A 25,853-nucleotide genomic window follows, 5' to 3' on the forward strand; every position below is an offset into this window, starting at 1 on the left:
GAAATCCCAGTTTTATCATTTTTATATCTTACACCTAATTACTTTATTATCTGACAACAGCATCATCTACCTCAAAGTCATTAGGAATCTTAAAAAAAAAAAAGGGAGGGGACTTCCCTGGTGGCACAGTGGTTAAGAATCTGCCTGCCAATGCAGGGGACACAGGTTCGAGCCCTGGTCCGGGAAGATCGCACATGCCACGGAGCAACTAAACGCGTGTGCCACAACTACTGAACCTGAGCTCTAGAGACAGTGAGCCACAACTACTGAGTCCACACTCCACAACTACTGAAGCCCACACACATAGAGCCCATGCTCCGCAACCAGAGAAGCCACTGCAGTGAGAAGCCCACGAACTGCAACAGAGTAGCCCCCATTCACCGCAACTAGAGAAAGCCCACGTGTGGCAAAGAAGACCCAAAACAGCCAAAAATAAATAAAGAAAAGAAAAGAAATAGAATTTGCAGTTTAACAAATTCCCAGTGATTCATTTGTACACAGAGGTTTTAGAAGTCCTAGTACAGTGGACCCCAAACACTAAAAAGGTGCTTTATAAATAACTCTAGTGAGCTGATATTTAATGTACCCTCTACCAAAAAAAAAAAAAGAAGAAGAAGAAGAAGAAAAAAGAAAACTAGGAGTCAACATTTATTGTTTTTTCTCTCATGTCCCTATCCATCAGCAAGATCTGTGTATAGGCTTGAAAGCACACAACTCATATGGGATTCAAATGCGGCCAAAACTCAGATTGGGACTTGAACCCACAGGCTGAGACTTTTACTCAGCCAAAATTCAGATTGGGACTCAAATCCACTGTCTTTTAATTAAAACCACTCACCTAGTGTCAGGACTTACTGAAGCTCAGGTTCTTTATGTCTCAGCACAGAAGGAATTCTGTGAGAGGCAAAGTGATGGGTAAGGAGTAGATTTATTAATATAGGATGCTTGTGAGGGATATAAGTGGGCAGGCAAGGGGGCTAAGTGAGAACTGAGTGAGAAGGCAGGTTTATTTAGGGAGATACACACTCCATGGACAGAGTGTGGGCCACTTCAGAAGGTGAGAGGCCCTGAGAGATACACATTTCATAGACAGAATGCGGTCCATCTCAAAAGGTGAGCACAGCCTGGAAATATGGGGTGGTTAGTTTTTATGGGCTGGGTAATTTCATAGGCTAACAAGTGAGAGGATTATTCCAACTATTTTGGGGAAGGGGTGGGGATTTCCAGGAATTAGGCTACCTGCCCGTTTTTGGCCTTTATAGTTGGCCTTGGAACTGTCATTGTGCCTGTCGGTGAGTTGTTTAGCATGCTAATGTATTACAATGAGTGTATAATGAGGCTCAAGGTTTACTGGAAGTTGAATCTTCCACCACCTTGGGCCTAGTTGGTTTGAACCAGTTTATGTCAGATCCTCAATGGCTATGTCATTCTTTAAGGGTTGTGCCCTGTCCCCTTCCCTCCTGTTTCAGGCTCAACCTTAAATATACACCCTGTAACTAACTACTTTTCTTTCTCTCTTTTGTCACCACTTATTGCAAACCACCATCATCTCCCACTTGGACTACTGTAACAGGGAAGAACAAAATCTGACTCCATGTTGGATCTGTTTCTTTTACTTTGACCCTTGCTTTCCATTGCTTTTGCTCTGTCTATAGCTATAGGCATACATAATGGCCTGCCTTGGGGAACCCTGCTCCTCTGCCTGAAGGTTAAACTAAAGTGCCCTTGTTCAGCTCTCAGGGAAACACCCTGACCCTGTCCCCCTGTGAATGGCAGCAGAAAAGAAAAAATTAACACATTCCCCAAGGCTGGCCAAAACCAGGACATGTTTGGCAAGACTTATGGCCTTTTTACTTTACTTCCTCACCTCCTCCCCGTCTCTGTTCTATAAAAGAAACTAGCATCCACACCCTCATAAGATGGTACTCTAGGACACTAGTCCACCATCTTCTCAGATGCCTGGCTTTCCAAATAAAGTCTCTATTCCTTGCCTCAACACCTCATCTCCCAATTTATTGGCCTGTCATGTGGTGAGCAGAGTGAGCTTGGATTAAGTAACAAATTTGGCTTAGCCAGCCAGGAGCCTTGCTGCTTGTGGCTAGCCAGCCCTAGTCGGGGAATTTTGGGGCAGGGTCCTAGCAGCTGCCAGGACCATTTGTCCTGAGGATCTTCCCTTCAAAATTCCCTGAAGCGGCACTGGCTACCCCAGCACTTGGCAGTTGGAGCAAGGAATCGACAAACTTCTGCGAGTTGATGGACTCGACCTTTGTAGGGTAAGTCGTTCTGGTGTGTACAACGGGGGACAGATTCTCCCCTCAATTAGGGTTTTCCCTTTACAGGACAAGCCAATTTGTTTTGCATTTGATTGGGGTACCCTGTTGGAGAGGGGAGTTGTTTTTTGACTCTACCTGATTTGGGAACCAGTTCATTTGCTTTTTGTTTTGTGTGCATCGATGTTGGAATTTGTTTGTGCTTTTTGCATTGGAATTTGTTTGTGCTTTTTGCGTTAGAATTTGCTTGCGGCGGGGCTTCCCTGGTGGCACAGTGGTTAAGAATCCGCCTGCCAACGCAGGGGACACGGGTTCAAGCCCTGGTCCAGGAAGATCCCACATGCCGCGGAGCAACTAAGCCTCTGTGCCACAACTACTGAAGCCCTTGTGCCTAGAGCCCATGTTCCACAACAACAGAAGCCACCACAGTGAGAAGCCCGCACACTGCAATGAAGAGTAGCCCCTGCTTGCCGCCAACTAGAGAAAACCCACACACAGCAACAAAGACCCAACACAGCAACAAAGACCCAACACAGCCAAAAATAAATAAATAAATAAATGCATTTAAAGAAAAAATTTGTTTGTCTCTTTTGTGTTTTGGTGTTATCAAACGTATAAAAATGGGAAATAGTCCCTCTATCCTGAAGGAGAGCCCTTTGAGGCGTACATTAAATAAATGGGCAAAACATAGCCATGAGCCTATGACTAACAAAGAGATGATATACTGTTGTAATAGAGTGTGGACCTAATATATGTTAGGATCAGAGGAGCCATGGCCCCTGAATGGCTCACTCAATTATAATACGATCTTGCAATTAGAAGTGTTTTGCAAAAGAGCAGGGAAAAGTGTTGAAATTCCAGTGTAGAAGCATTTATGCTATTGCATCAGGAGAAAAAGGAGTCAGAGGGCTGCCACCTTATCGTACAGTGGTCTGGAAGAAAACCCAAGGGGGGGACCTAGACAAAAGAGCTTAAACAAAATTCAGGAGATAAAACAAAAACCAAATGAGGATCCATCAGAGTTTCTACAAAGGGTTTATCAAGCTTATAGGTGCTATACGGATGCAGACCCTGAGGCCCATGAGAATGTAAGGATGATAAATATGACCTTCATCGGGCAAAGTACCTCAGATATAAGAGAATTACAGAAGTTAGATGGTGCATTTGGAATGAACCCTTCTCAATTAGTATATGTTACCTTTGAAGTATTCAACAACAGGGAACAACAACAGAAGCAAGAAGATGCAGAACAGAATGCAGCTTTTCTGGCAGCAGCATTGAATTCCCAGAAGGCAAGTAACCTAATGGAAGGTAAGCCACCATTGGGGAAGGAACAATGTGCTTATTGCAAGGAGGAAGGGCATTGGAGAAAAGATTGCCCTAGACTAAAGAAAAAGAAAGAAAATCATAAAAAGGAGACAAGAGCTTCTCATATAGTAGAAAGAGAGGAACACTCTGATAATAAATGAAGAGCCCTGGGGACTCCCTTGGACTTGAGGCGTCCGATTCTAATTTCCCCACAGGAGCCCCAGGTAATCTGACAGTGGGGAGCAAGTTGATTGACTTTCTAATAGATATAGGTGTCGCATACATATTCTGCGGTAAATACCAAGTTGGCACAGAAAACATCTCAGTCTATCCCAGTCATGGGAGTTTCTGGAGAAGTACCACCTCTAGAATGCCAACTAGGGGACCTCACCCTGAACCATCCAGAGCGTCCAATCCCCCTTTTGGGACAAAATCTCCTTTGCAAAAGGGATGCTGGGACACCTAATCTAAAACAATATCCTCCGAGACAAGAGGCCCCAAAGGGAATTCAGCCAACTCTGGAAAAGTTTTTGAAAACAGGACTGATTAAACCTTGTGGGTCCCCACATAACACCTCTATCCTCCCAGTCAAAAGGCCAAACTCAGCAGAGTATCACTTTGTCCAAGATTTGAGGGCTGTTACTGAAGTACTCCAAAACTTACGCGCTGTGGTGCCTAATCCATACACTCTGCTCATAGCTATTCCGGGAGACTACAGCTGGTTCTCAGTCCTTGACTTAAAAGATGCTTTTTTTCTGCATTCCTGTTGCAGAAGAATCACAGCAGCTATTTACTTTTAAATGGCAGGACCCAGAAACAGGTAGTCCAACAGTATTGTTGGACCGTCCTGCCTCAAGGATTTAAGAATTCGCCTACCTTGTTTGGGGAGACGTTGGCTGGAGATCTCAGAAACAATACTGGATGAAGGACTCTTACTCCAATATGTGGACAACTTGCTCATAGTGAGTCCTACATATGATAAATGTCTACAAAATACCATCAGAACCCTGAACTATTTGGCCAATTTTGGATATAGTGTCTCCCAGAAAAAAGCCCAGATTTGCAAACAGCAAGTCATGTGTATGGGCTTTGTCCTCTCCCAAGGACAGCGGGATCTTTTGCCCGACAGAAAGCAGGCAACTGCAGGCTTGGGAGCACCCAAGACCCGCAGACAACTGAGAGGTTTTCTGGGACTGTCAGGGCTCTGTCAGATTTGGATCCAAACTATGGACTCACAGTAGCACCCCTCTAGGAGGCACTGAAGGGACATGATCTTGAGCCCCTTACTTGAACTGAAGAGTGCCAAACAGCCTTTGAAACAATAAAAAGGAAGTTAGTCTCAGCCCTGGCTTTGGAACTACTGGACTTAAAGGAACCTTTCAAACTGTATGTACATGAGAGACAAGGCAGAAGCCTTGGGGTATTAATTCAAACTCTGGGGAATATCCCTCAACCCATTGCCTACTTCTCAAAACGACTAGAACAGATTGTTAAGGGATGGCTCCCTTGCCTTGGAGCTGTAGCAGCTACTTGTGAGGTACTTCAGGAAGCTGAGAAGTTTACCCTGGGGCAACCCACCACTGTATGTTCCTCACCGTGTCCTTTCTTTGCTGGAACAGAAAGGGGGCTTGTTTATATTACATGTCTGTGTATACATTATACATATGAGATATCTCTACCTCTGAAAAATATTATCAAAACTGAGTTTATAAAGAGTTTTATTCAATTTAAAAGTAAGCGCTTACAAATTAAATATAAAGAAACCAGCCAAAATGACTTTCAGGTTCATGGGTACTGGGAAATATTCAATATTAAGTTGATACCTGTATTAAAGTTTGTTTGTTGATCTAATTAATATAAACATGTCTTTAGAGTCATTAATATTAAGTATAATACTTTATTGTACCTAGGAATCAAATAAGACCTTATTACATCTGTTGCAAGGAAAATAACTTGATATAATTAAACTTTAAAGTAAATGTAAATGAGATAAGAACCTTTGGGTAAACTCTTTAAAAATAATTACATTTTAGAAATGGCTACTTAAAATGATCTTTCCAGGGCTTCCCTGGTGGCGCAGCAGTTAAGAATCTGCCTGCCAATGCAGGGGACACGGGTTCGTGCCCTGGTCTGGGAAGATCCCACATGTCGCGGAGCAACTAAGCCCGTGAGCCACAACTACTGAGCCTGTGCTCTAGAGCCTGCGAGCCACAACTACTGAGCCCGTGTGACGCAACTACTGAAGACTGTGCGCCTAGAGCCCGTGCTATGCAACAAGAGCAGCCACCACAATGAGAAGCCTGCGCACCACAAGAGTAGCCCCTGCTAGCCACAACCAGAGAAAGCCTGCATGCAGCAACGAAGACCCAACGCAGCCAAAATAAATAAATTAATTTTTAAAAATGATCTTTCCAGATATTTGGTAACTTCAAGTTCTAGAGTTATGCTAATTTGTGATTGAAGTTTATTGAATAGCTAGATAAAATCCCCCCCAAAAAAACCCAAAGTATGTCTCAGGGCTGGTTGGTTTTATTTTTTCATTTTAAAAAATATTTAATTAATTAATTAATTTTGGCTGCACTCGGTCTTTGTTGCAGCACGCGGGATCTTTGTTGCAGTATGTGGGATCTTTTTTTAGTTGCAGCATGTGCACTCATAGTTGCGGCATGTGGGCTTCTTAGTTGTGGCATTTAGACTTCTTAGTTGCAGCATGTGGACTCTTAGTTGTGGCATGCATGTGGGATCTAGTTCCCCGATCAGGGATCGAACCCAGGGCCACTGCATTGGGAGTGTGGCATCTTACCCACTGGACCACCCAGGAAGTCCCAGAGCTGGTTGGTTTTATGTTACAGAAATATCCAAGTTTCTTGCTGATTGCATTGTACTCAAATCTTTAACCATGCTATTTTAAGTTTTGTCTTGATGCTTTTACAAAATGAAGATTTTCAAGAAGATTCACAAAAAGGAACTTTTTTTTTTTTAACAAATATAAGTTTCTGATGGCATTTAGGTAATACCACTGGACTGGGTAACATATGACAAAACTAATGGAAAACCTGATTACTTTAGCCAGATCAACAGGAATTAATTACATGGGACTGAGTGAACTGATGAATATGACATAACTTTATGACTTTGGGAAATATACTAGCCTTAATCTTTGTTTTCCAGAAAAACTTTTTCTCTTATGCTATGACCTACAAGTTGATAAAGTATACCTTTGTAAACAAAGATGAAACATTTACTTTTTTCTCTCTACCTGATCCTGCCAGAATCTGGCTTCTCCAGCTGGCTCTCCTGTGGACTTGATGATTTATTGTAACTGGATTCCGTGTTTTAATTTGTTCTTTGTTTCCAAATTGTTCATGTTTTGTGTCTCCCTGCTGCACTATGACTTTGTCAGTGTTACCAGCTGCATTACTTATATCCTGTCTATTTTATAAGATTGTTGTCTCTTACAGTACTCAGTGTGTAACCAGGCCTCCAACAAAATTGATGATGGCTAAACATCTCGAAGAAATAGATCATATTTATGACTTTTATAGAATAATTGTAATAGTGTGATTCTAAGTATGGGAAGAAGCAATAAGGAAAAACATTTCCTGGATCATAATAGACTAGTAAGACAGCAGGTCCAGAGAATTTTTAATTATCAACAGGGCCTAATCCGGAAACAGCACGTAGAGTGGCATATCAACAGGAATTTTCGCCTGATCTGGGATGACCTCAGCACCACGGGACAAAATTTGGTCATGAATTGTCTCCCAAATATTGGTCAAATTCCTGACCAAGAGGAGGATCTGAGAAATGGAATATTTCCTGCCATATCCATAAACAAAGGACGTCACAGTCATCAGCAAACTGCAGCCACCACCGATGGTGAGCTGGTGATCTCTGAGGGAACTCAGGAAGGAAAAAGTACTTGCCATCTAGCAGCCATCAGACTTCAGCCACTCCCTATGGTGAGCCTTGAGGAAACTCAGGATGTAAAAGCACAGGATACTGGCCCCAGATAGGTGAGGTGCATATCAAAGGAATGATTTCAGTGAGCCCAGACTCTTGCATCTTCCTATACATAGAAAAGTGCCAAATTCCTTAACTTGAGACTGTAATTTCCTTATAGTTGGAGAAGGGTGGGTCAATCTACTTCTTTAATCCTGTTCTACTGAAAAACACAGAATCAAGTTCAAATAACTGAGAGTTGTACTACTTACTAAAAATTCTGAGAATTATTCCCTGCCCAAGACTGATCATTTCCATTCCATGATCACCCCTCATCACCCCCCTACACAGCAGGAAGCAGTTAGAGCGGTCGTTTCCCCTTATCCTGCAAGATTGTAGAATGGACATTGACAGTGGGGAACTGTAACATGGAAGAACAAAATCTGACTCCATGTTGGATCTGTTTCTTTTACTTTGACCCTTGCTTTCCATTGCTTTTTTTCTGTCTGTAGCTATAGGCATACATAATGGCCTGCCTTGGGGAACCCTGCTCCTCTGCCTGAAGGTTAAACTAAAGTGCCCTTGTTCAGCTCTCAGGGAAACACCCTGACCCTGTCCACCTGTGAACGGGTGCAAAAAAGAAGAAATTAACACATCCCCTCGCCGAGGCTGGCCAAAACCAGGAGAGGAGATGTTTTGCAAGACTTATGGCCTTTTTATTTCCTCAACTCCTCTGCCTCTCTGTTCTATAAAAGAAACTAGCATCTATACCCTGAGAAGATGGTACTCTAGGACACTAGTCCGCCACCTTCTCGGATGCCTGGCTTTCCAAATAAAGTCTCTATTCCTTGCCTCAACAGCTCATCTCCTAATTTATTGGCCTGTCATGCGGTGAGCAGAGCAAGCTTGGACTTGGCAACACTACTACTGTAGTCTCAACCAGTTTTTCTGATTCTGTTTAGAAATTGCTAAAATTTTGAAATAATTATAGATTCATGGGAAGTTGCAAAAAAATAGGTATGAGGAAATCCCATGTATCCTTCAGCCATTGCCTCTAATGGTAACATCTTGTATAACTGTAGTATAATATCAAAGCCAGGAAACTGACATAGGTATATGTCATGTCATAGAATTTATTCAAATCTCATCAGTTTTACATGCACTCATTTTTTTGGCAGGTGTATAGTTCTGTGCAACTTTGTCACATGTGTAGATTTGAAACCCAGTGGGGCCCTGTGGGGCTCTCAGCAAGGAAGCCCTTTTGTCCTCCATTTTTTGTAGGCAAGACTCCAGCCTCCATGACCTTCCCTGAGTTCCAAAGGGCAGATTTGAAGAGTTGTTAATCAAGGGAGGAGCAGCCAAGAAACCACCCAAGGCAAGATTAAAGGGACCAGAGAAGCTCATCAAGATTAGGAGACCAGCTACCTGAGATGAGATTAAAGGAGTACAGGCCCTACATACACCCTGATCTTCAGAAACCCCACCCTTGAACCACAGTTATAAAACCTTCATCAAATCCTCTGGGGTTGGAACACATAGTTTTTTGAGGCAGAAGCCCAGCATGTCTCCCTTTGCCTGGCAAAGCAATACCACTATCTTTTTCTGCTTCACCCAAAACTCTGTCTCTGAGATTCGATTCAGCACTATTGTACAGAGAGGCCGAGCTTTCAGTAACAGATTCATGTAACTGCCACCAAAATCAAGATACAGAACGATTCCATTACCATAAGACTCCCTTGTGCTACCTTTTTAGGACATACCCATGCCCTCTCCCCAATCATTAACTCCTGGCAACCACCAATCTATTCTCTATCTCTATAATTTTGTTATCTCAAGAATGTTAAAAAAAAAAAAAGAGAATGTTATATAAATGCAATAATATAGTAAGTAATTTTTTTGTGATTGGCTTTTTTTTTTTTTTTTTTTTGCAGTACGCGGGCCTCTCACCGTTGTGGCCTCTCCCGTTGCGGAGCACAAGCCCCGGATGCGCAGGCTCAGCGGCCATGGCTCACGGGCCCAGCCGCTCCGCGGCATGTGGGATCCTCCCTGACCAGGGCATGAACCCATATCCCCTGCATCGGCAGGCGGACTCTCAACCACTGTGCCACCAGGGAAGCCCTGTGATTGGCTTTTTTTAGTCAGCATAATTCTCTTGAGATCTGCCCAAGTTGTTGCATGTATCAGTAGTTTCGTTTTTTATTGTTGTGTAGTGTTCCACGGTATGGATGGACCATAGTTTTTTTTTTTTTTCTTAATTTTTATTGGAGTATACTTGTTTTACAATGTTGTGTTAATTTTATGTGTACAGCAAAGTGAATCATGGACATTTGGGTTGTTTCCAGTTTTGGTCTATTACAAATGCTGCTATTGTTATCCGAAAACTGGGTTTGCCTCTTGGTGGGTGCAAGCCAAAAGACACAACCAAGTCAAAGAGTGGGAGAAGTATTACTTACAGCAAGTAAGAACACCAGGGATCTTTCCCAAAGCAGTATCTCCCCAACAGCAAATTTGTGTAAGTTTTAAGCTAAGGGTACATGCGTATTCATGAAGGGGCTTGAGCAGAGGAGAATTTAGCATAGAATTGGGACAAAGGTTAACAGAGTCCAAGCTTTAGTTGATTGAAGTCATTAGGTTCAGTAAAGGTCAATATTATTATTACTTACGTTTTGACCAGTCTGGGATCTCAGCCTGTAGTTACCGTCCTCCAGCTGGGTGGTGGCCTTAGTTCCTGCAGAACTCAAAGATATGTATTAGATTGTTATGTATGTCCCTTGGATATAGGAAGAACTAGGAGGAATTAAGGGGAGGAATTAGGACTCTTTTATTACTGAGCTATTGTTTCCTGATTGCTTTCCCTTTGTTCCTGCATTCTTTAGTTCCCTTAAATCATTAATTACTGAGACCTCTTTGAGGGCAAGAATTGTGGCCAGGCTTGGATCACAAAGTGGCTTAGGCCAAAAATGGCTTCTCTTAAAGTAAAAAACAAACAAACAAAAAAAAACCAAGGTCAGTTCTCTTTCTCTGGGGACCCCTTATCCTATCGACTTACACTATAAACATTTGTGTACAAGTTTTTGTGTGAACAGAACGTAAGTCATTTTCTCTGGGATAAACACCCAACAGTGCAATTGCTGGTCATGTGGTAAGCACATGTTTAGTTTTATAAGAAGCCAAACTTTTCCAGAGTGGCTGTACCATTTCACATTCCTGCCAGCAATGTATGAGCGGATCCAGTTCCTCCACCTCCTTGAGAGCATTTGGTGTTGTCACTATTTTTTATTTTAGCCATCATCAAAGGTGTGTAGTGATATCTCATTGTGGTTTTAATTTGCATTTCCCTAATGGCTAATGATGCTGAATATCTTTTCATGTGCTTATTTGCCATCTGCATATCTTCTTCAGTGAAATACCTTGTCTTTTGCTCATTCTCTAATTGGATATTTTTTTAACAGTTGAGTTGTGAGAATTCTCTATATAGTCTAGATACAAGGGCTGTGTTGTGTATGTGGTTTGCCAGTATTTTCTCCCACCCTGTAGCTTGTTTTTTTCATCCTCTTCTCAGGGTCTTCTGAAGAGCCAGAGGTTTTCATTTTGATAAGATCCAGTTTATCAACGTTTTCCTTGTATGAATTGTGCTTATGGTGGCAAGTCTAAAAACTCTGCCTAGCCCTTGGTCCTGAAGATCTTTTACCATGTTTTTTTTCCTAAACTTTTTACAGTGTTGACTAAAAAACCCCACACAGCCTAGAAGTAGTGAGGTAAGTTTTATTTGATGGCCCTACTGATGACTATAGCTTGGGAGACAGTCTCTCAGATAGCTCTGAGGAACTGTTCCAAAGAGGTAAGGGAGAAACCAGGATATATAGTTTTTGCTGAAAAAAACAAACAAGAAACATGTTAGTGGAACATCAAAAGATTACTGCTAATCAATTTAGAGAACAGACTTGTGGTTGCCAAGGGGGAGAAGGGTGGGGGAGGGAAGGATTGGGAGTTTGGGATTAGCAGATGCAAACTATTATATATAGGATGGATAAACAACAAGGTCCTACTGTATAGCACAGGGAACTATATTCAGTATCCTGTGATAAACCATGATGGAAAAGAATATAAAAAGGAACATTTATATGTATAACTGAATCACTTTGCTGTACAGCAGAAATTAACACAACATTGTAAATCAACTATACATCAATAAAATTTTTTAAAAATTACTGCTAATCACACAAAAAGCTGCATTGGATAAAAAAATACGCTCATTGAAATTATTCACTTGATACGCATCTTAACTATCTAGGGCCAGTACCCTGTTTCTCTCCTGATTTCCCTTCAGTGTGCACCACTGGGGAGGCTACAGTGGCTGATGGCTTGATGTCAGGCAACAGTCTTTGTTTACTGAAATGGCAGGCAACATTTTCTTTCTTTCTTTTTTTTTTGTCCACATAGTTTTACACTTACAAAACTATGACCCATTTGGAGTGAATTTTCATTTAAAGTGGGAGGTTTAGGTAGAGGTTTTCTTTCTTCTTCTTCTTTTGCCTATAGATGTCCCATTGCTCCCGCACATTTGTTGCAAAGGCTCCTGATTCTGCTTTGTATCTTACCCCATCCATTCCTCCTACAGCAGTCAGAATGCTTTGTTTTTTTAAATGTGTATCAGATGATATGACGCCCTACTCAAAATTTTCCAATCACTTCCCACCAAAACGTAATCTTGCTGCTCTCCAACCGCAGTTTCTAGTGCTCAACGCCCACTATAATACTGGCCCTTGGGTAATCACCAGAGTTGCTCCCTCACTTCATGCAGGTCTATTCTACTGCCACCTCCTTTAACCTTTAAAGTAGTTTACTGCTTCAATCTTCCTTCCGCCCTTGCCCTGCTTTTTCTTAACAACATTTGCATACTATGATATATTTCATATTAATTTGCTCATTTATTTATTGTTTGTCCCCATAACCAGCTCCAACAAAGTTTATTGCTATACCCCAGACCCTGAAACAATACCTGCCACACAGAAGTTACTCGATTAAAAATCTGCTTGACAGGCTGGAAAGAATGAGTAAATGTAAAACGAGGGCGACCGTCTACTTTTAGGTCAGGCGCTCGTTCAGACTCAATGAAAAGTGTGAGCGCCACCTCTCGGTAAGTCAATTTGCTCGAGAAAACAGTCACAGAATCTTAAGGAAAAAAAAAAGATGGCGGTAGCCAGCCAAAAGAGCAGGAAAAAACAGTACCGGAAGTTTAACTTCGGAAATTGCTCCCTAGAATGACACCCGACTGTCAGGAGGAAGCGTAGGCGAGTGGTGTTCTGAAAAATGGGCCCTCCCGCAGCAGATCTGGGCAGAAGCGTTCCTCGCGGGCGGGTGCCGGGAACCACGAGGGGCGGGGGCGCATTTCCGGTGCCGGTGGCAGCAGAAGGAGTTGAAGCCCAAGTAGCCGGATTGGTGAGAAGGGTTCGGGGTACTGAAAGGAAAGGGAGAGGAAGGGGAGGGGGAGGTGAAGAGGTCGGATGAGTTCCGCTCTGAGAGGTGGCCAGGGTGATGGGGTGGGAGGGAAGCGCCTGTCGACAGGTGCAAACCTGTCAGCTCACGTCCCACGCCACGTGGACTCACCTTTGTCCGTGGCTGCTTTTCTCATCAGGACGCGACCGTAGGGGTTGTGCCTTATTTGTTTCTGTCTAGTGCAGTGCTGAGCTCTGAATGAATGACAGGTGTGTGTCAGGTGGATGTGGAGGACACTTACAGGGACTGTTTGTAGCTCTTTAGCTCCATTTTCTCCTGGGGAATCCATGCTTGTCTCCAGCTTCCCCCGGGAGATCTCCGCCAGTTCTTGGGCTTTGTCTCTTTTTCTTGGAGGTGTAGGGTGATTATCATTTAAGACATTTTCTTTGCTCTTATTGAGTGCTAGGCCCTGTGGCTAGGTACCAGGGACAGACACAGAAGTAATCCATCCGTGTATACAGGCGGCAGGCCAGTGGAGAGACAGAAAACAGAAAATTCAAACATATTGTTAAGGTGCTGAAATAAGAGGTAAACTAAAGTACAGGAAGATAGAGCCAGAACTTGGTGCTGTTACCCACAGAGGGATTGACTTTCAAGGTGAAGGGACTCCTTTCTCATCTTGTGGAGACACAGCAGGTCCTGAGCCCGATCTTTTTCTCTGTAAAAGGAAAAGTCTGGAATAGATACATTCTAGGCTTCCTTCCAGTATGACGTCGCATATCAGATATTACTCATGGCAATAGTTCTTCCACAGTCCACCGTTTACTGGTTAGTCAGAATATTCATTACATCTCATGATATAGCATAAGTTGCATAGGGTTGGGAAATCTGGACTTTGGTCCTCATTCGGGTGCTCTAGATCTGTTTCCTCATTTGTAAAAGAAGGGGATTGTAATGAAATAATCTGCAAAACCTCTGCTAGTTCTAATACCATGACTGTGGTGGTAGGTCAAACCATATTTTAGACTGCCCTGTACCAGACATCACTTTCACATTATCACTGTGGTGTCCCTCATCTGGATAATTGAGAGATAGTGTCTTTTTTTTTTTTAAAAAAAAACATTCCCTGTCTTAGTTCTGCCACAGTATTGGGTACACAGTAGATGCTTATGTTAGTTCAAAAACTGGCTCCTGTACACAGAAGGAAAGGAGAGACTGAAGAAAGGCAGACCACTCCAGATTGGTAGGTAACAGGTGTAATGAGAAACGGAGCTTGAGGCCTATCTTGGGTGGTTGCAAGATGAGTAGATCTCTGCTCTTGCCCACGAGAATTTTAAAAGTATGCGTAGAGGCCTTAACTAGGTACAGTCACATGTTCAGTTCAGATGGTCTCAACAACACCTTACTCTCTCAAGGCTGTGTCCTTCGAACAGCCCCTACTGTGGGGACAGTAGGCAGAGTGTACATTCCAAGGACAGGGGTGGGGGTGAGGAGCCTCCAGTTTCTGGGTTCAGCTGGAGGGTCAGCTGATAGTTATGACCTCCTCCAGTACTCCGCCGCTTGGGACTGGCCCTTGCAGTCTCACCCCCTTCTTCTGCAGGGTCAGAAGTGTGCCCTGAGAGGTTAGCAAGGGGTTCTGCCAGCATGGCAGTGGCTCATTTGGCAGCTATCTGACTGCAGTGGAGGCAGTGTAGAGGTATAGAGGCACCTATACCTCTATACTGTTTAGTATAGAGGCACATCCAAGAGAAAACATGGATTAAGATGAGTCCCAAAATAAGTAACAGTTTTCTCTATGAAGAGCCCCATAATCTGAACCATTGATTTCCTACGTCCCCTTATGAGGCAGTAATAATGTCCAAGGCTCTTCTGTTTTGGAGGACAGCTTTTCTCATGAAAGATATTTCAGTGGTAAAGACAGGCTTTGCAGGCTGTTATTTAAGGCTTGCTGGATGAAGTTAGTAAGGGCTTCTCTGTTTGCTATAATGTGCTCCAGGCCAATGGAGGGGACCAAGATGGTGGCTAAATGATTGTACCAGTAGAAAACGGAACATGCCCATCTGGCCTGGAGGAGAGGGAGGTTGGTGGCTTTAGGAACTTGACCCGGTTGTACGTACCATACATATTGGCCGGGGCAGGCAGCGGTGGACTGGGGGCAGGATATGCCAGACCAGGAACCCCACCTTCTCCCCTCTTTCAAAGATGCGTGTTTCATTCCAGCTATAGCACATTTCAACAGTCCGGCTTGCAGTAGGACAGCAGGATCCCAGTGGAGATTGAGTAAGTCTCCTTTACCCGGAGGTGTGAATTCACCCATCCCGGTGAGACATCCCACTGCAAATTCCAGTAGATAACTCCTTTCCCAGGTATGATGGGGCTTGGTGTTCTCAGCAGTACAGCACACTGATCCACAGAGAAAGTTGGGGCAGTGGCTGTTTCCCAAGACTTCCTTACTTGTATGGCATTGGGTGTCTTGTCAGGGGTCCCCAGTCTGGCATTTGGGGCCGTAGGTTCTACTGGTTGATCGTTCAAATGCATCAAAATCTGGGACAGTACTTTAGTCCACCCGGCCAAGGTGGTTTTGCCTGTTAGTAATTTAATCTGCTGCTTTACTATTCCATTTTTCCTTTCTGCCAGTCCTCCTGCCTCCTGTGGGTTATAGGGGAGATGGAACTTCCATTTGATGTCATATTCTTTTGCCCAGTCATGACCTTTGAAATATAACCCCCGATCACTGTCTATTCAACAAAGGTATCCATACGTGGTCTTAGCTTCTCTAATCCCCTGATAGCGGCAGCCTGGTTTGTGAGGCAACAGGGGACAGCTTGGGTTGGGCCAGATGCAGTGTCCACAAACACCAGAGCATATTTAGAACCCTCACTAGGAAGGAGGGAGCCAGTATAATCAATTGGCCAATTTCACATCAGTTGGGAGCTCTGGTGGGTGGCCCCAGACTCCTTTGGCAGTTGCCTTGGGTGTTGTTTAGAACACACAGGACATGCTATTACTGCATTAATTGAGTCACTGTATTTCAAAGGCAGTCCAGCATCCTTGGCAATATGTCATCCCCCTGGGCACTTCAGTGTTCCCTCTTCCTATGCACCCAAGGGTCAGTTGCTAGGACTCATTTCTGGCCTAGGGCATCAGCTTCCTGATTTCCAGAGGATGTCAGTGCCTTATGAGCCAGGGTGTGGAAGACAGTGAGGAGTGCCTCAGACTCTTGCAGGTGAACCCAAATGTCTTTTTACGTATCCAGACCCCACAAGGCTTATTTATGATCATTCACCTCTTGTCTTTCCATTGTCTAAGCCATAGGGTTAATCCCTTTAGAACAGCCCAACTGTCAGTGCAAAACATTCATGGCCAGGGCTCACCAGCCCACTGGAGGCTGCCGTTTGTTCCTCTTTCCAGGCATGTGTATATCAGGCATCAGTGGCAATTTCCCGCACTCCCTCTCTACAGGCCCACACAGGAGCAGGGCCAGGACATTTGGAGGATCTACATTCTCTACAGGGCCTAGGAGCACCCACATTTCTAGACAGCGGGCCGGTGGTAGGGTACTCCTCTGCTGCAAATAGACGTGTCATTTAGTCAGTGTGGGGGGTTTGAGCCATGGCAGAGGTGGGTAGATGGAACATATTCTGAACAACCCCTTCAAAGGAAGGGAAGTTCTTACCATGATGTGCTGTTTCTTTGTGAGAGGCTGTACCCGGAGGAATGCTGTGTACACTGCTAGAAGCTGTTACTCTGTGGGGGTGTATTGGGTTTCTGCCCCCTTCCAGGGACCAAAAATCCTAGGGGTACTCTCTTTCTGTTGTCTCTCCCACAGTGCCCAACCCAGATCTGCTGGAGTCACAGACACATCTAACTCAAATGGTAGTCCGGCTTGGGAGATGCCCAGAACTTAAATTTGCTTCACTAATATTTTTGCCATCTGAAAGGCGGCTTGCTGCTCTAATCCCCAGTCCCACATATGCCCTCTCATTACCAGGTGGTATAAGGGATGGAGGCACTGTGCCAGATGGGGAATAAAAGTCCTCCAAAACCCCCAAATTCCTACCGAGGCTTGCACCTCTTTCACATTCTCAGGGGTTGGATAGGCTTGTACATTATCAATGACAACTTCTGGGACAACTTGAATCTTACCCAAACGAAGGACGGCCAGAAACTTTACTGAGGTGCCTGGGCCTTGAATTTTTTGTGGATTCACTGCCCATCCTCTCCCTCACAGATGTTCCAGCAAAGCCTGCAGAGTGTCCTGCAACAGGGGCAAGTCTTCACATGTGAACATTATATCATCAATGTAATGGGCCCGTTTTACTGAAGTGGGGAAGGGGAACAGGTGCAGGTCTTGGGCTATAATCCCATGACATGTGGTGGGGCTGTGCAGGCAGCCGTGAGGAAGTCCTTGAAACGTCCAGTACTGCCCCTCTCAACATGAAGGCAAATTGATCTTAGGTATCAGAAACCTATGCTTGTTGAAAGTTTTTCCATAGAAGTCCTTGAATGTGAAGCACTTTTGCAGGAACAGTTTTGCAAAACCATCAGAGTACAGCAATGACTGTAAATGAAAAAAGACTTTAAAATGGCCATGGTTAAAGATCTGATGAGAGTTCATTATAATACAGTCGACAAGGGAATTTGATTGTTTTTGTGACATACATTTTAAAATTATAACTAATAACATCATACCAGGACATACCATATTTTTAGGAATTTCATACAGATATAGCCCAAAGAAAGTTTAACATCACTTCTTTTTTTTTTTTTAATTTATTTATTATTTATTTATTTTATTTTTGGCTGCTTTGGGTCTTTGTTGCTGAGTGCGAGCTTTCTCTGGTTGTGGCGAGCCGGGGCTACTCTTTGTTGCGGTGCGCAAGCTTCTCACTGTGGTGGCTTCTCTTGTTGCGGAGCACGGGCTCTAGGCTCGCGGGCTTCAGTAGTTGTGGCGTGCAGGCTCAGTAGTTGTGGCTCATGGGCTCTAGAGCGCAGGCTCAGTAGTTGTGGTGCACGGGCTTAGTTGCTCCACGGCATGTGGGATCTTCCCGGACCAGGGCTCGAACCTGTGTCCCCTGCATCGGCAGGCAGATTCTTAACCACTGCGCCACCAGGGAAGTCCCTAACATCACTTCTTATTTGACAGTGTTTCCCATATAATTTAATATATCAAATAGGCTAATTAGTTTAATATCTCTCTTTTATAAGGAAAGAGAATATGTCTTTTGAGATGCTCCAGGGGCCCTCTGGAAAATCCCAAAGTTAGTTCTAGGTCAGCATAACTTTATTTAGAATTAGATTTTGGGGGAGCTTGTCAAAAATACCAAAAGGTTTTAAAACACTAGATTAAATAGGATCTTAGCTCACTGTGAAACAATACTTAGTTATCTATTTAACTTAAGTGACAAAGACGCCAAAGGCAAATACAGAAAGTTACATAATTGTAAAAAAAAAACTTAGCTCTTTTAATAGAGAAGATTCAGTTTTCTTAAGTAATTGAAGATGTGATAAAGACAACATGAAGCACAAGAAATTATTTGGATAAAACCACAGAATCTTTTTTCTGGGCAAGTTACTAAAAAGGTAAAGAAAAACCTCTTACAGTCCCATAAGGAACAGACCGATAGTCCAACAAAACTTTGTCCTTTGAGTAGATGAAAGAAAATTGTTTCAGCTTTATATAAGTACACTACTGATATCAAAGCGTATTTTTCTTTAGGCCAACTAAATAGAGCTCTTTTACAAGTTAATTTTGACAATACTCTCTGGAGATAGAAAAACATCACCTATATATAACAGATCCATAGACATACGAACATACTGACAGACACAAACAGAGAATCCATAGCTTTCTCTCCAGAACTTTAGCCATGAATCAAGTATCCACCCACATGGCTGAAGCCTTTTACTAATATTTGCGGAGAAGATTTTAAAAATTTGGGAATTCCGTGGTGGTCCAGTAGTTAGGACTCCACGCTTCCACTGCAGGGGGAATGGGTTTGATCCCTGATGGGGGAACTAAGATCCCTCAAGCCACGCAGCGTGGCCAAAAAAAAAAAAAATTGGTACTTGCCCTTGATGAATAATCTTAGGGAAACTGTGGACTAGATTTTGTGTGACGGTGCTCCTATAGCAGTCTGTGTTTTCACCACCGCCCCCCCCCCTTTTTCTTTGGTCTGTGGGCAGTGTTTTAGTTATTTCCTGTGGTGTTTACATTTCAAAGACATGGTAAGATTTATAACTTCAAGGAACAGAGAAGGAATGCAAGTTTTCTCTTAAGATATTTAAAGTTTTTCTTTGTATTAGGGGTTGGACAGCATGGGGCGCTTCAGCTGTTTCATTCTGTCACCACAACATCCTCCCCTTTGTGCTCCTCACTTGCCTGGGGTTCGTCTCCTAGTGTCCTAGTCAGGCGTTGGCACAGCACTTGGACATTGATCTGCAGCAGCTTGTGCTCTCCTAGCTTTGCCACATAACAAGCTAAGGTCTCCGATTTATAATCCTGCTCTCTCATCTTGTCCGCCAGCCCCAAAGCTGGCGGAGCAGTGGACACCTGCGCGTTCTTCTCTAACTTCAGCTCTTCTCTAACCTCAGCTCAGCAGAGGCCAGCCCACTGTGGTAGCCGTTCATTTTCCTTCTCTGCTGCTCTGTGTAGTTTCTCTAATAAATGCAATAAAGCAGCCGGTGTTCTTGGGGCATCCTTGTTTTCATGTGGTGGTCCGCAAGTATCAAACATACAGGCCACCCTCCTCACATAGAGGTCGATGTTCAGCTTGGGATTTCCCCCAGGGATGCCTCTTTCCCAAGGCCCATTTCTTCAGTCTCCTGGCTGGCTCACAAATTGTTAGTCCACACACTGGCCCCTGTACAGAGAGGACCAGGAGAGACCAAAGAGGTTGACCACTCCAGGTTGGAAGGTAGCAGTTTTAATAAGTAAGGGAACATACATATGAGGCTTGTCTTGGCTGGCTGCATCGTACCCACCCACCAGAATCTTAAAGTTTATATAGTTTATATAAACTTATATAGTTTAACTGGGTTCAGTCACATGTTCAGTCCAGATGGTCTCAACAACACCTTACTCTCTCAAGGCTGTGTCCTTGTAATGGCTGCTACTGTGGGAACAGTGTACAGAGTGTATATTCCAGGGACAGGAAAAGGGTGAGGAGCCTCCGATTGCCTGAGTCCAGATCGAGGGTGAACTGGCAATCATGTCCTCTTGACATGACTTAATAGAAGCTTATTAAATCAAATGAAATAGAAATTATAGGCCCTGCTTTTGGACCCTTCCCCACTCTGGGGTATTAGTTCATAGATGAGGGGACTGAGGAGGAATTAGGTTTTACCAGAGAGTCGAGTCCTGGAGTTGACGTTGCAGATTTAAACCAGCTTTATGGAGGTAATCCTCTTGAGAAGGATAATGATGTAGGCAGGATATTGTTTGTTGTGTTGTTTCATCCCTCCACATGTCTATCCCCAGGACCATGGCCAATAGCGAGCGCACCTTCATTGCCATCAAGCCTGATGGAGTCCAGCGCGGCCTTGTGGGAGAGATCATCAAGCGTTTTGAGCAGAAGGGATTCCGCCTTGTTGCCATGAAATTCATGCAGGTAAGTGGACTTCATTCTTGCTATTTCTATTATTTCATAGAAATAGGAGAACGTCATAGGTCAGCCTCTCTGTTTCTTCCTTCAGCTCATTTTAGGCGTCTCCATTTAGGGTGAACACAAATGTCCTAAAACCCGGAAACTCCTCGGTGGCATCTCCGCTGAGTCTTGGAGCAAAAAAGTTATTTGCGACTTTCCGAAGTAGCCTCCCTTTCCTCGTGGCAATGCAGGGTTCCACATATTACTGCAGCACTGTGATTTCTGACGCAAAGCCCTGGGCTTGTTTGAGCTCCTGATCATGAGCTTCCTGAGCAGATAATTTTAGAGACCCTCCCTCTCCTCCCCACTGTCCCCACCGTTTGAGGCAGGTTGTTTTTCAGCAAGGAAGTCTTTCTATCATTGTTTAACACCTGCCTACTGTCTAGCATATATTAGGCGCCATCAGGGCATGTAGGGGAAAGTTGTGATTTTGCTCTTGGGGCGGCCCACCTGAAACAGCAGAGGGCAGACACACTTGCAAGATACCTACAAAACAATATTTCAAAAAATGCAAAGGATTGGTTGACCAAGAACCCATCTGCAAACAGACCTGGGAAATAAGAATTTAAATTCTCAAAGCAAGTACATTAGGGGATCATCTTTTTTTCCTATTAAGAGTCAACTTTAATGAATGAATCAGAAAAAAAAAGAGTGGGGGGTGGGTCATGCAGCTTGTGGGATCTTAGTTCCCTGACCAGGGATCGAACCTGGGCCCTGGCAGTAAAAGCGCCAAGTTCTAACCACTGGGTCGCCAGGGAATTTTAAATTTAGTTTGATTTGCATTTTAGTTCCTGTGTGATGTTTTAGAAAAACTGTGTTAATATAAAAGGGAGAAGACTGATGTTAATGCCGAGGGGAGAGTGGGACAGAATGATTAGAGCCAGGTATTGGACAAGCAGTGCTTTCCAGAGTTTGTATATTAAATCAGGTTGTTTTTTTTTAATGCAACTTTATTGGAGTATAATTGCTTCACAATACCGTGTTAGTTTCTGTTGAACAACAAAGCGAATCGGCCATCTGCGTACACGTGTCCCCATATCCCCTCCCTCTTGAGCCTCCCTCCCACCCTCCCTATCCCACCCCTCTAGGTCACGCAAAGCACTAAGCCTATCTCCCTGTGCTATGCTGCTGCTTCCCACCAGCCAACTATTTTACATTCGGTAGCGTATACACGTCAATGGCTACCCTCACTTCGCGCCAGCTTCGACCTCCCACCCCACGTCATCAAGTCCATTCTCTATGTCTGCGTCTTTATTCCTGCCTTGCAACTAGGTTCATCAGTTCTGAAGGTAAAGTGAAATCAAAGTATTGTTGATCGGATATTTACCCCGTGCTGGGCACATGTGTTTTTTCATCTAGGTCTCATGACAACCCAGAGAGGTACTTATTCCTTTTCCCGTGGTTGTTTGTTAGTGATAGGAAGCTGAGGCTTGGAGAATTTCAGTAATGTGTGGTTATCCAGTCAGTGATGCAGCTGGGATTTCAGCCCAGGTCTCTCTGACCCCTAAGTGCATACATTTCGTCCTTTACACTGAGTTTCCTGTCAAGGGCATGGACTTGGTGAAGAATGGGAGGAGGGATAGCTGCCATGAGCCTACAGGGTTATTTATTTATCTAAATTTTTTTTCTTAAAAAAAACACATTAGATTAAATTAATTAATTAATTAAAGCCTTTATTCTCTGAATAAATATGAAGAGAAATGGCCTGGTTCAGTTTGCTTCTCATCCAATGCTGAGACCACCTCCCTGTAACATTTTAGCTGAGGCTTGCTTGGGCGTGGAAATTTATTGTATTGTTAGCTTTCCTGTGTAAAATACCATGGCTGGATTCAATTCTAATGTTCTGTAATTTTATGCTGATCAATCAAGGACAGTAGGGGGAAAACTGGTACAAAGCTGAAGCACTTTTAGTCCCTGTCACTTCTTCCCTTTGGTAAAGTCAAGAGTGAATTGGGTTATAACAGAACAAGTGAGCTGAGAGCTCACGTTTTAAATGGCAGGATGGGTAAGTGGGAAATAACTAAATTGCTGGTTCTTAAGATAGTTTTGGGATCAATTCTCTTCTCTATCCTGTGGGATAGGCTTCTGAAGACCTTCTCAAGGAGCACTATATTGACCTGAAGGACCGTCCATTCTTTGCTGGCCTGGTGAAGTACATGCACTCAGGGCCAGTGGTTGCCATGGTGAGTGTAACACGTGTGGGATGTTGATGTGAATGACTCAGCTGGGAGTGAAGAGTGAATATTGTGATTCTTGCTTCTAATGCCAGGTCCTCATTGTTGCGGAGGATTCTGAGGCTAGGGCATTGGACATTTAGGGTATGAGTCAGCTCTCTGGCTCACCAAAGACAAAATACCTTTGCTTGCTGAACTGAAGACTCACATCTGGGAGAAATCAGGAGAGATATGCCTGATTGTAAGCTCCTGGAGGTGAGGGAGACGGTGTCTTGTTTATTGCAGTGATTCTTCTCTTAGTGTGTATCGGTTGTCATCTTTGTGCCAGGCTCTTTTAGACACTGGGGATACAATCATGAATGAGACAAAATAGGTAACTGTTTTCATAGCTTTCCTTGCCTATGTATCCTGAAAAGGGAGGATGGGCAGATAATAAAGAAACCAAAAAACATATATATATATCAGCTAATGATTAGTGATATGCACAGAAATGAAATAGGATTATGTGATAGCAAGTGAGCGCTTTAGAGTGGGTGGTCAAGGAACGTGATTTTCAAGCTGAGATCTGGATGAGAAGGAGCCGGCCGTGTACAAATTCACAGTGAAGAGCATTCTCAACCATGAAAATAGCATGTGCAAAGGACCTGGGGTGGGGGACTTTTTGAGGTACAGAAAGACGCTTGGCCTAACTGAAGCCTGGTGGGTGAAAGGGAAGGTTGGATGAGATTAATTCATAGGCACAGGCAGAGGCCAGATTATGTAGGGCTGTCTCAGCCCTGTACTTCCTGAGTGCTGGGAAGCTATGGGAGGTTTCTACACTTTGTGTTTTAGAAAGGCCACTCTGTGTCAAGAATGGATTGTAGAAAGGCAAGAGGAGGGCAGGGAGACCAATATTCCCAGTGCTGGAACACTTAGATGCCCCATAAGTATTTGTTCAATGGATGAATGTCATTTTAAGGGGGTGCTTTTTCTTTTTCTTTTTTTTTGGAATTAATAGTTTTCAGATTTTCTGCTGAGATTGGTTTCCTTCCTTGACCATATCTTCTTTTGTCCTTGGAGGTCTGGGAGGGGCTGAATGTTGTGAAGACAGGTCGAGTGATGCTTGGGGAGACCAACCCTGTGGACTCCAAGCCTGGGACCATCCGTGGGGACTTCTGCATCCAAGTTGGCAGGTGAGAGTCGGTGCATTTTACTCTTTTCTAAAATCCAAGTGCCACAAGAATTTGGGTTTCTGAAGCTGAGGGTAGACATGATACCATATACAGAGCAATTTGTAATCAGAGTTTATTGTTTTCCTCCTTCTTAATTGGTGTTTGGCTTTGCAGGCCCCCCTGCCTTTGGTCATCAACATCACTATGGTTGTGCCTTTGTTGTGAGAGTAGAACCTGGTACAATGCGCTTTGCTGGCCAGAGTCCTTCCTGAGGCTCCCACTGCTCGCATCAGTGCTGCTAGGAGGGCTGGACGTGGAGAGGGCATTCTTTATCCTTACATTAGTGGCAGTCATGGGTTTTTTCTTCTGACATGGAATAATGTATATGGAGCTTTGGTTTTTTCTGCTCCGGTGGCTGTAGACTTTCTGGCAATGGGAATGAGGGGATCTTCTGGGCATTTTAATCCTTCTGACCTCGGTAATGTGGCCGTCTCTCTTCCCATCCAGGAACGTTATCCATGGCAGTGATTCTGTGGAGAGTGCAGAGAAGGAGATCGGCTTGTGGTTTCACCCTGAGGAACTGGTGAATTACAAGAGCTGTGCTCAGAACTGGATCTACGAGTGACATGGAAGCAGACCACAGTGCTTGTCCCACCCCACTTCCCCTCCCTCTCATGGGCAGGGGCCAGGTCATAGCAAATCTAGTTATTTCTGAGAACTTGCTTTTCATCCGGAGGGAAACTCTTGGAGCTGTGGATGCTCCCTGTACAGTGTTATGTGCTATCATCAGATTAAAATGTTTCATCTCAAGGAAGGAGTCGTTGAGTAAGGTACTTTGTATTGTTGTATTGCTCTGTATTCCTTTTTCTCTTTCACGTATTCTGGCTAACTGAAGCTAATAGAGAGTGTAAACACTATATAAATTATATTGGCCTGCGAGATCACACATACACACACATTCTTTGCCTGTCCCTCTCTTCCCCCTGCATTCCATCCACTCTTGGCACTGAGCCGGTCAACAGCTCTCTGTCAGGGATCTGCTGGGTTGCCAAGACTGTCCTATGCATCGAAGATTCCCTGGAAATAAAAGATACCCTTCCTGCCCTTGAGAAGCTCTCATGGATTCAGTGGCTGGGGGAGTGTGAGAAGTTGTAACTACTCCAGAGCCAAGAAGCTATGTGGATAGTGGGCCTGGATTTCTGTGATGTCCTCAAAAGAAGCAGAAGATATCTTGTGAGTAGTTTTGATTAGTTAGGATATTGATTTGGTTGCTTTAATAGAGACAAGATGGAAATTTACTTATCATTTACTTAAAAGTTCAAACTGGAGATCTGATGTAGATCACTGTGACTATAGTTAACAATACTGTATTACATATTTGAAATTTGCTAAGAGGGTAGATCTGTGCTCTCATCGCAAGAAAGAGAGAGAGAGAGAGAGAGAGAGAGAGAGGGAGGGGAAGGGAGGGAAGGAAGGAAGGAAGAGAGAGAAAGAAAGGTAGAAAGAAGGAAAGGAAATGGTAACTGTAGGAAGCCGTTGTTATGTTAATTAGCGTGATTGTATTAGCTTGCAGCTAGATACAGCCACAGGACTAAGCTCTGGCCAAAGAGACACGAAAAAGTGAAGGTGGTAAATTCAAGGTTGTACCCTGAAAAGGAAGGGATAATCATACTTCCCTTCCCAACGTGCTGGAAGGCAGATATAGGGGTGGTAACCATCCTGGATTGGTTGGAGGGAACTGAATCTCTGGACCACCTCAAGGATCAGAGCCTTACCACCATCACCACTTCTATGTACCGTACCTGCTTAGGTTTTTTCCCCCCAGTTTTACTGAGATACAACTGACAAATAAAATTGTAAGATATTTAAAATGTACAACATGCACGATGATTTGCTATAAGTTACATTGTGGAAGGATTTCTC

The 25,853-nt window shown here is 43.8% G+C and overlaps 1 protein-coding gene across 2 annotated transcripts; it reads left to right on the forward strand.

Annotated features, from left to right (window-relative positions):
* The first annotated feature begins 12,903 nt into the window (after window positions 1-12,903).
* NME1 (NME/NM23 nucleoside diphosphate kinase 1) lies at window positions 12,904-24,744 on the forward strand. Of its 2 annotated transcripts, none has more exons than XM_065896740.1 (5): window positions 12,904-12,962; window positions 20,440-20,569; window positions 22,687-22,788; window positions 23,839-23,951; window positions 24,438-24,744. In XM_065896740.1, exons 2-5 carry the CDS (start codon window positions 20,444-20,446, stop codon window positions 24,553-24,555), a joined length of 459 nt encoding a protein of 152 aa, XP_065752812.1. In that variant the 5' UTR covers window positions 12,904-12,962; window positions 20,440-20,443; the 3' UTR covers window positions 24,556-24,744. The 2 variants fall into 2 exon arrangements, with proteins under 2 accessions (XP_065752812.1, XP_065752813.1); XM_065896741.1 differs by lacking the exon at window positions 12,904-12,962 and adding an exon at window positions 13,607-13,652 and having other exon boundaries at window positions 20,439-20,569.
* The last annotated feature ends 1,109 nt before the right edge of the window (window positions 24,745-25,853 follow it).

This window comes from Phocoena phocoena, chromosome 19, assembly GCF_963924675.1.
Source record: "Phocoena phocoena chromosome 19, mPhoPho1.1, whole genome shotgun sequence".
Lineage (NCBI taxonomy): Eukaryota > Metazoa > Chordata > Mammalia > Artiodactyla > Phocoenidae > Phocoena > Phocoena phocoena.

Bases quoted from the DNA above. Each gene is read 5' to 3' on its own strand.
- NME1 (XM_065896740.1), top strand. From the start codon at position 20,444: ATGGCCAATAGCGAGCGCACCTTCATTGCCATCAAGCCTGATGGAGTC. The intron at 20,570-22,686 runs GTAAGTGGACTT...CCTGTGGGATAG, and splicing joins TTGCCATGAAATTCATGCAG to GCTTCTGAAGACCTTCTCAA. The intron at 22,789-23,838 runs GTGAGTGTAACA...TTGTCCTTGGAG, and splicing joins CAGGGCCAGTGGTTGCCATG to GTCTGGGAGGGGCTGAATGT.